The following is a 14,545-nucleotide window of genomic DNA, read 5'->3' on the forward strand; positions in this document are numbered from 1 at the left end:
TAAATATAAGGCTTCTTACATTCAATTATAAACTTGATCTACTTAAGCTCTTAATTGCATAATTTCTTAAAATAGAATTTAAACTTTATTATTGACTTCTTCTATAGGCATAGAAATATTACATCCATAATTCATGTTAAAAATATGTAAAACTTCAATCCTAAGAGTGTTATCAAACTCATGAAGACTTGTAATTGTTGCAAATCTATTTTCATTTTTTCTATGAATAGTATCTATAATTTTTTTTTATAAGTAATTCAAATAAATTCACAAGTTAAATTAGAAGAAGGTAATATATAACTTCTAATATCAAATAAAAATTTCTACAAAGATGGATAGTTCAATCTCTCTAAGGAAAAAAATCAATATTTAGAAAACTAAGAATTAATTTAAATGTGGATAGTTGTGAAGGACATAAATCTTAAAGAAAGAAATCCTAAATACATTCTTCTGTGAGTCAAAAGGACTAAAAAATTACTCAAAGTTGATATAGTATTAAACTAAAATGGCTATTGTTAAAAACAAGAAGACTAAAAAATCTTAAAACAAGACAAACGACTAGAAAAGGTGTTGACAAGAGTAAAGAAGGCTTTACTCTTGCCTCTATATATATTCTTAAATACGAACTACATGGCAATGTCCTATAGGACTTCCAAAACATGTTGTTTGTGCAAGACACAAATCTTAACTTGCAAGGCAAGTTTTTTATATGTATACTACATAGTTAGCTTGTTTTGCAATCTACAAATATGTGGTTAATTTATTGACCAAGTTTTTAGCCTATCAATCAACTGTAAATACATGTAAAATTAAAGCAATATGTTCAAAGCTTTTTTGAAAAATATCATGAAATATATCTACTTTTAACAACTTCTACTTAATCATATACGTAAATATTAGAATAAATATGTATGTCTGTCATCATAGTCTCCAATCTTTAAATCACAAGAATAGAAGTAGAATAATCCACTCACTTCTAAATCAAAAGAAGAACAATAAATTATTACTCTTGTCAAACTATCAAGGAAATGAATTTTAAAGAACTAATAAATTAATAAATTCTTGTATCACTCAAAAAGACTAAAAAATCATTCAAAGATGGTATAATATTAAACTAGAATGGCTATTTTCAAAGACAAGAAGATTTAAAAGTCTTGAAATAACACTAAGTAAAAAGGTATTGACAAAAATGTAGAAGGCTTTATTCTTGCTTCCATATATACTATCGAACTAGGAGCTACATAACAATGTTCTATAGGACTTCCAACATGTGTCTAATTTGTGAAATTTGTATCTTAACTTGCAAAACAAGCCTCCTATATACGTGCCATATGATTAACTTATACTACAAGCTATCTACATTTGAAACACATGGCTAATTTGTAGGCCAAGTTTCTAACCTACTAATCAATTATAAACATATATGAAATCATATATGCATCTATAAAGTTTTTAAGAAGCTTTGTCACAAGATAATATCAAATCTATCCATATTTACTTTCTACCTAGCACTTCTTATCTAAATAAATATATATGTCTATGACAAGTACTTACTTAAGTACTTATCTAAAATTTAAAGTCTTCAAAGAAATAAATTAATGATAAAATATTATCAAATAAATACTTTTCAAATAAGAATCTCAATTTTATTTTTATCCAAAGGCTTTATAAAATATTTTCTTATGGTTTTTAGTAAAATACAAGAAAATTAAAATTTTAAAAAATATTTTAAAAATTCCAAAATAATAAATATATATATAAATTATTTTATCATCAAAAATTATATTAATAATATTATATGAAGTGGTATCAATAATTTTTAGTTAATACTATAAGAAGTAGCAAAAATAATTTACCATATAATATCATTGGAAATAATATTATAGATTTGTTGAATAATGCCACAAAAGATGATACTTATGACTTATTTTAAATTTTATTTGTAAGTGTTTAAGAAATGCAATAAGTGAAACTAATTACCAAATAATCTCAAAAAATTGATACTTATAGATTAATAATATTTTATTATGAGAAGTAATTCTAATAAAGGACTAAAAAAATTATGTGATTAATTTTTTATGAAATATCAGATATTTGACTCAAATTTTAACAGATACTTGACCATGTCAAGGGACTAGGTCAAATTTGCAAAAGACGAATTTTATCAGTATAATAATTTATGATCTATCCTTTTTTTTAAGATACAAACAAGGTAGTTTATGGATTTCTTTCAATGAATTTTTTGTGCAATTAATTTTTTTTTTTTGTTTCAGAATTTACATCTAAGATTGACAAAACACTGGCAAGTTGAAACATACGTACCCACAAAGCCCACTTCTATGAGTTAAATCGCAAAGCTAATTCACACTGGAATGATGTGAGGGCCTACAAAGAACACTTCTATGTGAAGATGTTTTTAAGTCAAGGCTGATGTGGCACCAATGCCAACCTCTGTGTGGGGGTGTGTGTGTGTGAGACATGTGTCTCATGGGCCACTCTTTTCTATGAAGCTGCAATTCCAGCTTCCATGTGCAGGTCAAGTGGCCTTCACATGGAAGCATGACTAGGTGCCATACATGTAAACTATATATATATATATATATATTTGTTCCCACAATTGTTCCTTCCATGCTCTGTAGTGGAGTTCCTCTCCTTTGGGTTGGGTGGTGTGATGGACACTTCATAGTGGGGACAATCTGAAGCAAACTGTAACGCATTCTGTTGCCCATTCTTTCTCCCAACCCCACAAGTGCAAATATTTCCATAGAAATCAACCACCCATTAAATTGTTTTCTTTCTTTTCTTTTCTTTTTCATGGTTTCCACAAGTTCTGTGGCACTTAAGAGCTCCTTTATTTTAATATATAAATAGTTGAAAAATGAGTGGAAAAAATATAGTTGTGGGCATTTCATGACATGAACTAAGAGTTCTATTCTACTGAAGTACTGTACAAAATCATATTGCTCCTTCTTCTTTCTTTTTATTTATTTATTCTTTAATGTCAGATATTTCATAAGATTGGGGCACTATGAGTCTAGTAAGAGAGAATTGAAGTGGAAGCTATATAAAGCAACTTTAGCACATCATCCCTGCTATAAAAAAAAAACAAACAAACAGAACAAACAGAACAATCAAAACAAAACAAAACAAAATCCACTGGGTATAATACATGGTTGCCCAAGTGTACAAAATTCACCAAATGTGAAGCAGCAAATGCATAGTTTATGAAGTGGACCATGTGCACATACACAAAAGGCCACAAAGAGAAGGGACCCAGGAACAGTGTGAATGCACCAAGCAAAGGTGTGCCCCACACATTCAAATGCAATCTGTTGGGGGAGGAAACTCATGTTTGCTAGGAACTTGGGCACTGAATGGGGACCCATGTGTAGTCTTGTGCAAGAGCAAAAAAAACAAAGAAGTTGAAACCTTTGTCAAAGGGTACAGAGTTTCCAGATGTGCTATACTCTTCTGCTGTGGCAGGGAATAAGAAGAAGAAGAAGAACAAGCACATGCTAGAGCACTTTAAAACCAAACATTACTTCACAACATCAAATGAAGTCAACCAAGTTGCATATTTGAGTTTCCTCCTCCACTGGCTAAATGTTCACAAAGACACAAAATTGAGTGTTTCAATTCAACAAAGGACTGTCTTCTATCTGGTTGGGCTCCAAAACTTGCTCCCCCCCTAGCTCTCACAAGCAACCCAACAAAGAGTCTCTTACCTTGCAAACTATCACTCTACACCTGGAAGCATACTACATGGATGGATGTTGCCGCAAGCTGCAATTGTTTCTCGCTTGTTGAGACAGTATGTTTCTAGAGTGGCCCACTCCTTGTACAGCCCATGCAGTTACCACTTCTTTGACCTGGGTCAGTATTGGTGGAGTAATGAAGTTAATGTTGTCTACTGTCCATGCAGCAACCACTTCTTTGACCCTGGGCAATACAAGTGGAGCAATAACATATATATATATTTAGTGTAGTACTCTATTCACCAAAGTAGGCTGTAACTCTGATTCATACTAGAGATCTCACGAGGAACCTTGGCACTATCAAATATAGAAATGTCTTTTCATCTACTTAACTTGGCAATAATTCCTGCGCATGTAATGAGCTTTTTGTGTTTGGTTTTGCACTGCCATGTCATTGCATTCACACTGCACCAATTCTCAAGCCTCCTTCTCATTATTATTATTACTACTATAATCATTAATAGTTTGAAATATAACACAATCCCTTGTCAAAGAGAATATGGAACAATGCCTCACAAGGTGTCTATGTGGTGTCCGCCATGAAGAAGCAGGGCTTACATGATCCTCTGAATATTTGCTTCCATGTTCCTGGCCAACATGCCTCCTTGATAAACTTCAAGATGCAGTGGTCACCCCCTTTCCCAACATTGTTAACCACCTCATGCCCACCAAGGTTACAAAAAAGAGGTTTCATGATTTATCATACCACTTCTAAAATCATAATAAAATCCCCTTTGATGATAGTGGTTATGAGTGGAGGATTTTTTTCCCATTAATGGACTTTTGAGCCAGTTAATTACACTACCAAAAAAGTAGTGGAGAACTATTTCAAATCTTGTATTTCTACTTGTTTACAGATAACAAAAAAATCAATCTTATTTATGTGAATAACTTTAATATTGGACATAGTATTGGAAAAAAATAATAATATTAAATACCCTCATTGAGTGTGCCACTGATCAAATTGAAGAATAGTAAAACATAATGAATGGTTGTATGATGAATGTATATTCTTTTAACTTTTAATAGCTGACACAGTAGCCTTAGATAGTTTTCTTAGGGGATTGTAAATTTCAGTGCCATGAAATTTGAACTTGACAGCACTGAGTGTTTCAAGAAATTCTCAAAAACAATGTTATGAAAACTTGCAGGAAAACGACATGCGAAGTTGTACAAGAAATTGCACTAAAACCTCCTAATATTAATATGCTTAGAAACTGGACAAAATCAATGCAGAAAAAGTAAATTGATAAATGTACATAGCTAATTGAGAAATTATTTAGTCGGTGACATGGACAAATAACAGGTGATCTTGACTAAATAAAAAAACATATATATATATATATATATATATATATATAAGATATTGAAGAGTTATTCAAATTTTTGCATTTACCTGTAAATGAATTGGTAAAGTATTAGAATGAATTCAAAAAAGTAACATAAAAGCATTTATTCCATAATTATAGTGAGTGTGTGTAAATCTATGTGCATATATATATATATTTATATATGTGTGTAATTTTTTACATTTTTATCTTACAAAAATTTAAACATAGAACTATGTTTCATCTAAATCTATAATCTGACTCTCTTTTTACAATCCATAAATACTTAACTTGAACCCTATTTTGTTACTTTTTTACGTACCATCCAACTTATATTAGTGAATTCTTTTGCATTCTTTTGCATTACAAAAGATTTTCAAATGCCTATGTTCATAAAAAAATTATCACGAAGACTTTAAATTTTATATTTAAAAAATAAAGATCTTTTATACTCTCTTTAAAATATGGCACTTTCTAAAACAAAGTGTATTACAAATACTCTGTGAATATATTGCTAATAAAAAAATTATTAATATCAGACTATTTATATAGATATTTTTAATAATATTCATTTTTTATAATTATATGTGTATGTTTTTTATTATATGACAAGGCAATAGTAAAACTTTTATACTATTCTAGCTAAAATATTAAATAAGTGCAATTTTTCATACAAGACAAATCATAAAATATTTAATGTATTATATATTTTGAGAATTTTTAATTAATACTATTAGAAATTAGTTGAATTTCTTAAGTATTTATTGTCTTCTAAAACTCTTTGGCTAATTTAAGCAATAAAGGACTATATCTTAAGCATAATTTTTATTAAAACAAAGATTTAAATTATATGTAATTTTTTAACCAACAAGAATTGTAAAGTATCTTTAAGAGCAAAATTAAGTGTTAAATTATATATATATATATATATATATATATATATACCTCCTTTTAGATATTATGTGTTTGAATAATACATAACTGGTTGACATTATGTTAGCATTTATTGATAACATAATTATCATGAGTTAGTGGTATTACCATGTAGTTATGCGACCTACCAAAACTATTATGCTACCTAAAAACACAAGTATTCATTAGTTAATTGAATCTTTTGTGGTGGATTAATCTTTATTATTTTTGCACTAAAAAATCCTTATTATCAAACTTTAAACTTGTGCCATAATAGCCCAAATCTAAAATTCATTATTTCAAGATCGTTAATTTATTTGAATCTTTATTTGTTAATTGGTCGTCCACTTGTATTTATGCAAAAATTTGTATTCATAAAAAATATATTATATTGTAAATTAGTATTTTTTATTAAATAATGAAGAATACCAATAAGACATTTTAAATGATTTAATAAAATAATAATAATAATAATTACATTGCTAAAAATAATTTTTAATTTATATTCTCAATAAAGGTATTATTTTATATATTATATATTACATAAAAAAATAACAACATATAAGTGTTTTTTAATAGAAAATAAATAAAATTATGCTATCAATATAAATGTGCTAAAATTGTCTTTGGTTTTATACAAAAAAAAAATACAAAAAAATAATATTAATTATTATTATTATTATTATATCACCATATTTTTTAATATATATATATGTATGATTTATTAGATTCATATTTCATTTGATAAAATATAATGGTCAGCAGAATGTTATAAAACTTTTGAACCAAATGATGGTTGTTCAAAGTTTCAAAGCATTTTTCCACAAAAAACTCAAAATCTTCTAGATGTACAAGTGATAATTATACGGTTTTTATCCAAAATAAAATTTTAATATCAAAATATTCAAAATAATATTTTATTTTCATTTTAAATGTAATATTGATATATATATATATATATATATATATATATTTATATATTGTTTTTCTGGATTTCAAAGATTGCAAGTAGGTACTCCACAATATTAAGTATGTATTCTTACTTATTTATGAATTAATTTATTTATTTATAATAATTTTATTTAACAAGTATTTATTATGTTTTCAAATTTATTTCTAAATACAAATACAATTCTGGTTCATTTCATTCAAATACAATCCTTTTCAATGAAGAGCACAAGTCATGATTGTAGCCATTCCATGCAAACTTATTTGAAACACCCAAATAATCTGCAAAGGAATGGTTCACATGATTAGACATCTAAATCAACTATGTTTGTTCCTAGCATCGCCAAAAGTGAATTTTGGCACATCCAAAAATTGCCCAACTCAACAACAACACAAAATACCAAATACTATCCCATGTTGTAGTTCTTTATATATATATATATATATATATATATTGTCTTCTTTCCACATCGCATCAATTTGTACGACAATTCTGCAGTGCAGAAAGGACATCGGAAAGGAAGCGAGAGAGGGAGCGAGAGGGATCGTGAAGTGCGAGATACAGGGCACGAGTGGGATGCCTGGCAGGTATCCCGGGGCCTGTATAGCACCGCAGAAAGATCCAAAACAGGGGGGCAATGCGGCACTGAATCCCCCGCGGCGGGAGGGGGGTGTAGGCGTGGCTGGCACGAATTGGATGGGTGCTGCATCATTCTCGCCACCACAGCTGAGATCCAAAGACAAAGGGATGATGTTGTCTGGAATGTCTGGAACACTACCACCGAGAGCTTTTGCGCAACATCCTTCCCTCCCCCTCCTCCACACCTGCTCTGTCGAAGGTCCGCCAACTTCGAGGTCCACCAAACCCCCTGACACGCCGATCTCCTTCCTGCACACGCTCTGCCATCGATCCTCCCTGGCCGCACCAATACCCGCCTCCTTCCTCCCCATTCCCATTCCTGTGATGGATTTGGCAACCCCCCCCCCCCCCCCCAGAGCATGCACACGCGTTCCCTCAAAAATTAGGGCGCCCACGCAGAATTTCCTCAGCCCGTCTCTCCAGCCAGGAGCACCTCGGTCGCCGGAATTAGAGAAAAACAAATAAAAATAAAATAAACGTCTGAGGAGTCATGATTGATTAATCATCAGTGGGGGAAGGAAGAGTGGGGATGGAGCGGTACCTTACAGAACGGTCAAGGGCTACCCAAACCCAGAGGGTGCAAGCATGGCTGCCAGGGAGAGGCGAAGGTGCAAGTCGGGATTGACTCAGCTGAGTGCAAGCAGCGAGGGGATGAGAATAGAATAGCCAATACCCCTGGATGGGAGCAAGCCCTCCGAATCTGGGCATGAAACCAGACGCTTCTCAGAACGTGGGTTGAATCCTCAGGCGTGATTGTCGTCGTCGCCGTTCCTGCTTATTCTTCTTCTTCCACTCCTCCTTCTTCGGGCACTGCTTCGATTCCAAAAACATGGACGGGTTTCCATAAAAACGGTGGCTCTAGAGGCTATTTGGAGAGTCGGGGCGCCTGGACTCCACCAGGAGCCCTGAGTTTCAATAATTCCAACAGGGTTGATTCCCGCCAACCCCAGCACTATATCCCAGTGACCTGGGTCCACGTGTCACCCCCAAGTAGCGCCCTCGTGTTTAGTCAGCACCGCTGCCTTCCTCCCGCATGAACAGTGCCCCCGTTTTGCCTTCCCAACATGTGACTTTTTTAGGTTCATTGTGAAGTGAGGACAACGTTTTAATCTATTTTTTTTACTTGTTTCTTTTTTTTTTTTTTTTTCCATTTGTGGGTTCTGTTGCAAATGAGGGTGACCTCTTCCCATGCTCGAAACCCCTTCCTCTCTTGACCAATATGCATTCTAGAATAGTGATTTGTGCTATTGTGCCTGACATTTGCTTGCTAAAAACTTGAGATTCCCAACCATGAAAGTAGATACTTTGCTCATGTTTTGTTCATTACTTGGATGAAAAAATGTGTGATTTATCAAAAGAAAATGAAAAAAGATAAAAGAAAAAGAAAAACAAACAAATCCTAGCAATGGACGAATTGTTTCACTCTGGTTCTGTTATAATCATTCCAGTCTTTCAACCATGTCATGTGGTGCCAATATTCCATGTGTAGCTTCTGATGATATTGAATGTCTAGGACCAAAATTAAGATGATAAAATAATATTATTGTTATGATACAAGATATGCATGTATGGGTATATATATATATATATATTCACATGCACACACATGTTGGTTTGTGTACACTAATAAACCACAAGGATTTTGTCTATTGATCTTTTCAAATTATTTTGAAACGACATGTATTTATTGATACAGAAATTTGCAATTTGAACTGTTTTACACGACAATAAAATAGTTTGAATAATTTTCTTCTTATGCAATTTGTGGAATAATTTAGGTGAAAAAAGTCACCTATTTATTACAAATTCATGATTAAAGAATAAAGTAAGGCAGTAGGAGGTCATAAAATATTAAAAAACCTGAAACCACATCATTGTTGTTCAGTGTCAAAAGTAATCCATACACCAGAACACTGCAGATTTCACTTTACTGTTTATCCAGAACAATTCATGGAGAAGAAATTTTTATTTCAACTTTATTCCTAGTTTTTAACTTTATTGTATTCTTTTATAAAAAAATAAATAAAAGGGACTGCCTCTTATGCTAGATTCAGATATAAATAGGATCATCTCAGCCAAAATGCTCCATTAGATGATCCTTCTTTTCTAGATTGTTTGTTTGTTTGTTTTGTTTTTCAGGGGTGCTGGTTGGTGTTTGCAAAAGAGAATTTTGTCTCCTCTTAGTTGAAGCAAGTTTGTATTGAACCCCAGCCAGGCTTATTATTCATTAAGCATGCCAAACACAAAAGATACATGGAATATATGAGCCCAGGCCACTTGTTTCATGTCTTCTTGTGCTCATTCAAATAGGAATCCAGAAAGAGCTCTCACGGTTGGGGCACATGGCAATCCTATCCTCACCACCCTCAAAGTAAGCCATCTTTAAAAAGTCGATTTCCAAACACTTGAATTCATACATGAAGATAATAGAAAGCAAACGGAAAAAGAGAAGGAAGCAAGGCTCAGTTGGGGATTGGCAGAGACCCCAAATTCATGCCCCGTCATCGTCCACGTGGATGGAATGGGAATGACCAATCCAAGAGGTCGTTAGTTAGCAGATCCACCGGACAGGGCCGATAACTAGGGTCGTAATTAAGGGGGGCTGATTAAGCTAAATCCATCGCGTCCAGTTAAGATAAGTATAGATTATGTGGAGACTTGGGCGCGTCTCCACGGTTCAAGAGGGAGCGGGGGACTGCCTGCCTGTGTTGTTTGTTTGTCTGTCTGTCTTAAGCTGGGTAATAGATGTAACTTGACCTCTGGCTTAATTTCAGCAAGTCAATCACAACCCCCCTCCCTCCCCCACCTTGCCTATTCCCCATATTTTCCTGTTCAGAAATACCCCTTCCTGAAATACCCCGCAGTTTGTGTTTGTTTTTTTCTGAAAAATAAGGGGGCAGACCCCTTTGCTGAATTAAGTTTTTTAACTAAACTTTTAAGTACAAATGAGGTTGGTTGGTTGGGGTGGTGTTGTCTCAACTAAGTGTTGGTCGTACAGGAGTGCAAACAAGGCAGGCATTATTAATACCCATGTTTGTTGACTGTTATTTTTATTTTTGATTCTAAAAGGTTTAGGATTTCTTTGAGGCCTTTTTTTCTGGATTCTTTTTGCAATTTTCTTCCAGCGTACTTAGCCATGTTCTAATAGTCTAAACCAATAACTCTTCATATTTTGCCATCTTGTCATTTTAATTATCTAATGCTTCTGTTGTTTTGTTGTTTTGTTGTTCCCACATGATCCAAACACTTGCTTCCATTATGAATGGCCAAAGTGCTTTTTTTTTATGTCCTTGAACTGGAAGAGGTTTTTTGCTAGATATGGTTTGTTGAAACTTAAAAATGGTGTGGGTTTCTATTTTAGTTCCTTAAATGGGTAGTGTAAGAAAATTGCTGCCCAATTCAATACTCCTTCAGCAGTTGGGCACTCCCTAAATCTGTAAAGAGTTTTTTTTATGGTTTTCAGGGTGCAAATAAAGGCATGCATTGTTAATACCATTGCCTTGTTTTTTCCTCCATCCATTTGCTACATTGCATCAGTGCAATACAAACCAAATTAGAAAATATCTTTCTTTTGCCCTTCTTTATTCCATAATGTGCCCCATTTCATTTACTCCTTCGTTTGCAATACATCATACATGCAGATACACACAAATGATACAAGAGTGCATTTTATGTTTTACTTTATTATATAGAATATGATCTTTACAGCTTATTGGAAATCTATGATTCTAAATGATAAGTGAAGTTGGATATAATACATTGGTTACTTTTTAAAGTAATCAATAAACTCAAATTTTGCAAATTTATTAAAAGTATTCATATTTAAATAGCTTTCTGTTACACTTGGTGCAATTTACATGCAGTTCAGAAACACAAAGTAAATGTCATGTCAGTCAAGATACTGTTGAAAGAAGAGTTATGAAAACAGAACATTCCCTGTTACATAAAGTCATTTTAGGATTGAGCAGCTTTAATTATATTCTAGCAAAACGGGAGTATATTTTCATTTTCTACGAGAAGCAATGCTAACTACATAGTTATGACACGTTACTTCAAAGTTCATGGAATGGTATTTAGGTCCAAACCATATATATATATATATATATATATGTCCACGATTAATTAAAGCAACATGAAAGAAATAAACACATTTTAACTCTTGACTTGGCAAAGGAAAACTTTATTTAACATGTTGTTCTAAAATTCTAACGTGTTGTCAAAAATAATTCTTCAAATAAAAAATAAAAAAAACTCATGTATTGTTTTGATTTCATTGATAGGCCAAATTCACATTGTAAAAAATAAACCATTAAATGTTACAATTACAGGGTTTTAAATTCTAAATATAATTATTCAATTAAACATGATTTGTATGGAGCATCAAAAATCATATTTTTTTAAAGTGCAAATCCATACCTATATAACATTAAATTTAATCAAATTATATTCATATACTATCTTGCACAAAGTTGGATAAGTTACACTTATATGAATTCTCTACTAGCTCACTTTATTCCTTTGATTTTTATTTTCACATTATTGACTTAAGTAGTATATTGAAAAATACATTTCATTTTTTTAATTCACCCAATAAAACTATTACTTGGTCATCATGGAGAGAAAATAAAATAAAATATTCGAAGATATGATCTTGCTTTCTCTTTCTCAATCAAACATAAAGATTCTGTTGATGATTACATTCATGTAACAGTTATGTTTTAGTTGCTTTTGAAAGTATTATATTACATGAAGAATTTTTTATATTAGTAGAAATATGAACCTTACATTTTGCAATATGTTATTTAATTGAAATATAATACTAATACTAATTCAAGGAAAATAATCTTTTAAAGTGGTTAAACCAGCATCTAATCTATTTATCCCTCCCCAACATATTATTCCTCTGAATCAATAGTAATGTTCACACAAAGAGAAAGAATGTGATTGATCAATTGAAGGCATAATAATAATAATAATAATTGGGTAGTGCCTTCTTTCCCAATTGACATTGCTTAAATGATTTTTCTCAAACAACAAGCATATGAGTATAATTTCAGTAATCAGACTTTTGTAAAGTTATTTTAAAAATATATTTCACTTACCAACAACAGCAGGTTGTGTTTCAATTCTTCATAAAAATGTTTCTTCCTCCTCATTCCTCCACTCATGGGATTTTGACACGGTTTCCAGGGTCAGTATAATGGGTACATTGCCAGTCATCTGAGCCATTTAAGATCCAGGATGTAGAAGAATCTGTATATATATATATATATATATATATTAAAACCCTAAACCCTAAACTCATACACACACATACACACAAGCATAAGCAAATGGAAAGGGTTGAAGTGCTGTTGTGAACCACAGTGCTGGAAATTTCAAGCTCAGAGTCTCTCCCTTTCTGCCATGGACCATGCCAAAATGGATGAATGAATGAATGGATGGATGGATGTAGAACAAGGGGAAGGGGGAGTAGAGGCACTCGTGGCACACCCATATGCTGCATGTCATTGATTCCTTTTGTACCAGCTTTAGTGAGGACTATGCCACTTTGTCCTACCCACACATGAAAGGGGTAAACATTAAAGAGAACAAAAAAAAGGGGGAGAGGCGGGGCCCACTGTTGCTCTCTCTCTATCTCTTCCTCCCATGTGTAACAACCTTCAACCTTCCCTCCACATCCAGACCATTCACATGATAGTCATTCTTCTCATGGGTTTTGGCCCCCACCGCATGGCTGCCCCCATTCAGCATTTCTATTCCCCTCTCCTCCACCTTTCTCCCCTTCAGTGCTGGTGCTGCTGGGGGGGGGGGGGGTGTGGTCCACAGCATATCCCAATACCCCAACCTCCTCCTCTATCACCCACATTTATGTAACTGCATGTCCAGTTGAGAAGGGAACAGAAGAGCATGAGACCCATGGGTGTGGATTCTCAACAACAGCAAAAAGGGAGCTGCGTTAGTAGTAGCTCTGCCTTGACAGAACTTGGTTGAAAGACAGGGGCTCTACAAGGATGGTTCCCCACTATGGAAGGTTCTGGAAGATTCTGGTTCTATATCCAAAGTGCATATGTATATATATACAAACACACATACACACCTCATCTCTTTCTTTTGTGTAGTGTTAGAAGTGGGTGGGAGGGGGGAGATTATGTAAATCCATCCCATGGAAATCTTGCAAATATTGTTGCCATTGACTATTTTGCTTACCACAGCATGTCATGATATCTTCCTTTAGCCAAGTACCACCAGGACACCACTGAGCCATGATTTGAGACCATCAATAAGCCCCACTATGTGGAGGTTGTAGTTAGATGGTGGGTGTGGGTAGAGAATTTGAGGGGGGGGGGGTATATGGGGAGAAACAAAGAGCACTAGGGAGAAATGGATTGGATTGGGTTGTATAACCCAACCTAACAACAAGGGGAAGGGAGAATGGGGGTGTGTGAGGCTTCTTTCACTTGTATGCTGCAATGAGGTAGGAAGCCTCCTCACTTGTGCACAAGGGCCCTCCCTCTGAGTTATGAATAAGCATTGGAAAGAGGAAAGAGGAAGAGGAAGTGGCTGGGGAAGCAATACCACATGAGAAAATAACTAAGAGACACCCTCAAAGTAGAAAAGCCCTAACTCAGACTATACAATCCCCTTTGGCTGCCTTTCCCTGACTTGGCCTACACCACTGCCATCCAACCACATCCATTCCTTGTGTGGGTGGGACATTGCCAAAGACTTTTACAGTCATTTGTTCATTCAATTTTGGTGAGCAGCATTCCCATTTGGTGTCACCCATGTGAGCTCCCTCACATACACAGCTTAAATGAACAGTGTTGCTAACAACAATAAATTATACCTGGAGGAGTAAATTAAAGTAAGGAATCTACAAAAATATAAAAATATAAAAAGAGAGGAAGAAAGAGAGTGAGAGAGAGAATGAATTCAGAAGCCCAAAAGAGGAGTTACTT

At 33.6% G+C, this 14,545-nt stretch overlaps 1 protein-coding gene across 1 annotated transcript; it reads right to left on the reverse strand.

The window, feature by feature from the left end:
- Positions 1–7,038: 7,038 nt before the first annotated feature.
- LOC112283422 (uncharacterized) lies at positions 7,039–8,506 on the reverse strand. The gene is made up of 3 exons (XM_073534883.2): positions 8,125–8,506; positions 7,525–7,902; positions 7,039–7,225 (listed from the first exon to the last, which is right to left on the reverse strand). The coding sequence occupies exons 2-3, from the start codon at positions 7,898–7,900 to the stop codon at positions 7,140–7,142; spliced, it is 462 nt and encodes a 153-aa protein (XP_073390984.2). The 5' UTR covers positions 7,901–7,902; positions 8,125–8,506; the 3' UTR covers positions 7,039–7,139.
- Between the last annotated feature and the right edge of the window lie 6,039 nt (positions 8,507–14,545).

This window comes from Physcomitrium patens, chromosome 6 (assembly GCF_059467195.1).
Source record: "Physcomitrium patens ecotype Gransden chromosome 6, ASM5946719v1, whole genome shotgun sequence".
Lineage (NCBI taxonomy): Eukaryota > Viridiplantae > Streptophyta > Bryopsida > Funariales > Funariaceae > Physcomitrium > Physcomitrium patens.

Coding starts and splice junctions, on each gene's coding strand:
- LOC112283422 (XM_073534883.2), bottom strand. CDS start 7,900: ATGGGAATGGGGAGGAAGGAGGCGGGTATTGGTGCGGCCAGGGAGGAT. Junction 7,226..7,524: donor GGCCCCGGGATACCTGCCAG/GCATCCCACTCG, acceptor ATTCCTTTGCAG/ATTATTTGGGTGTTTCAAAT.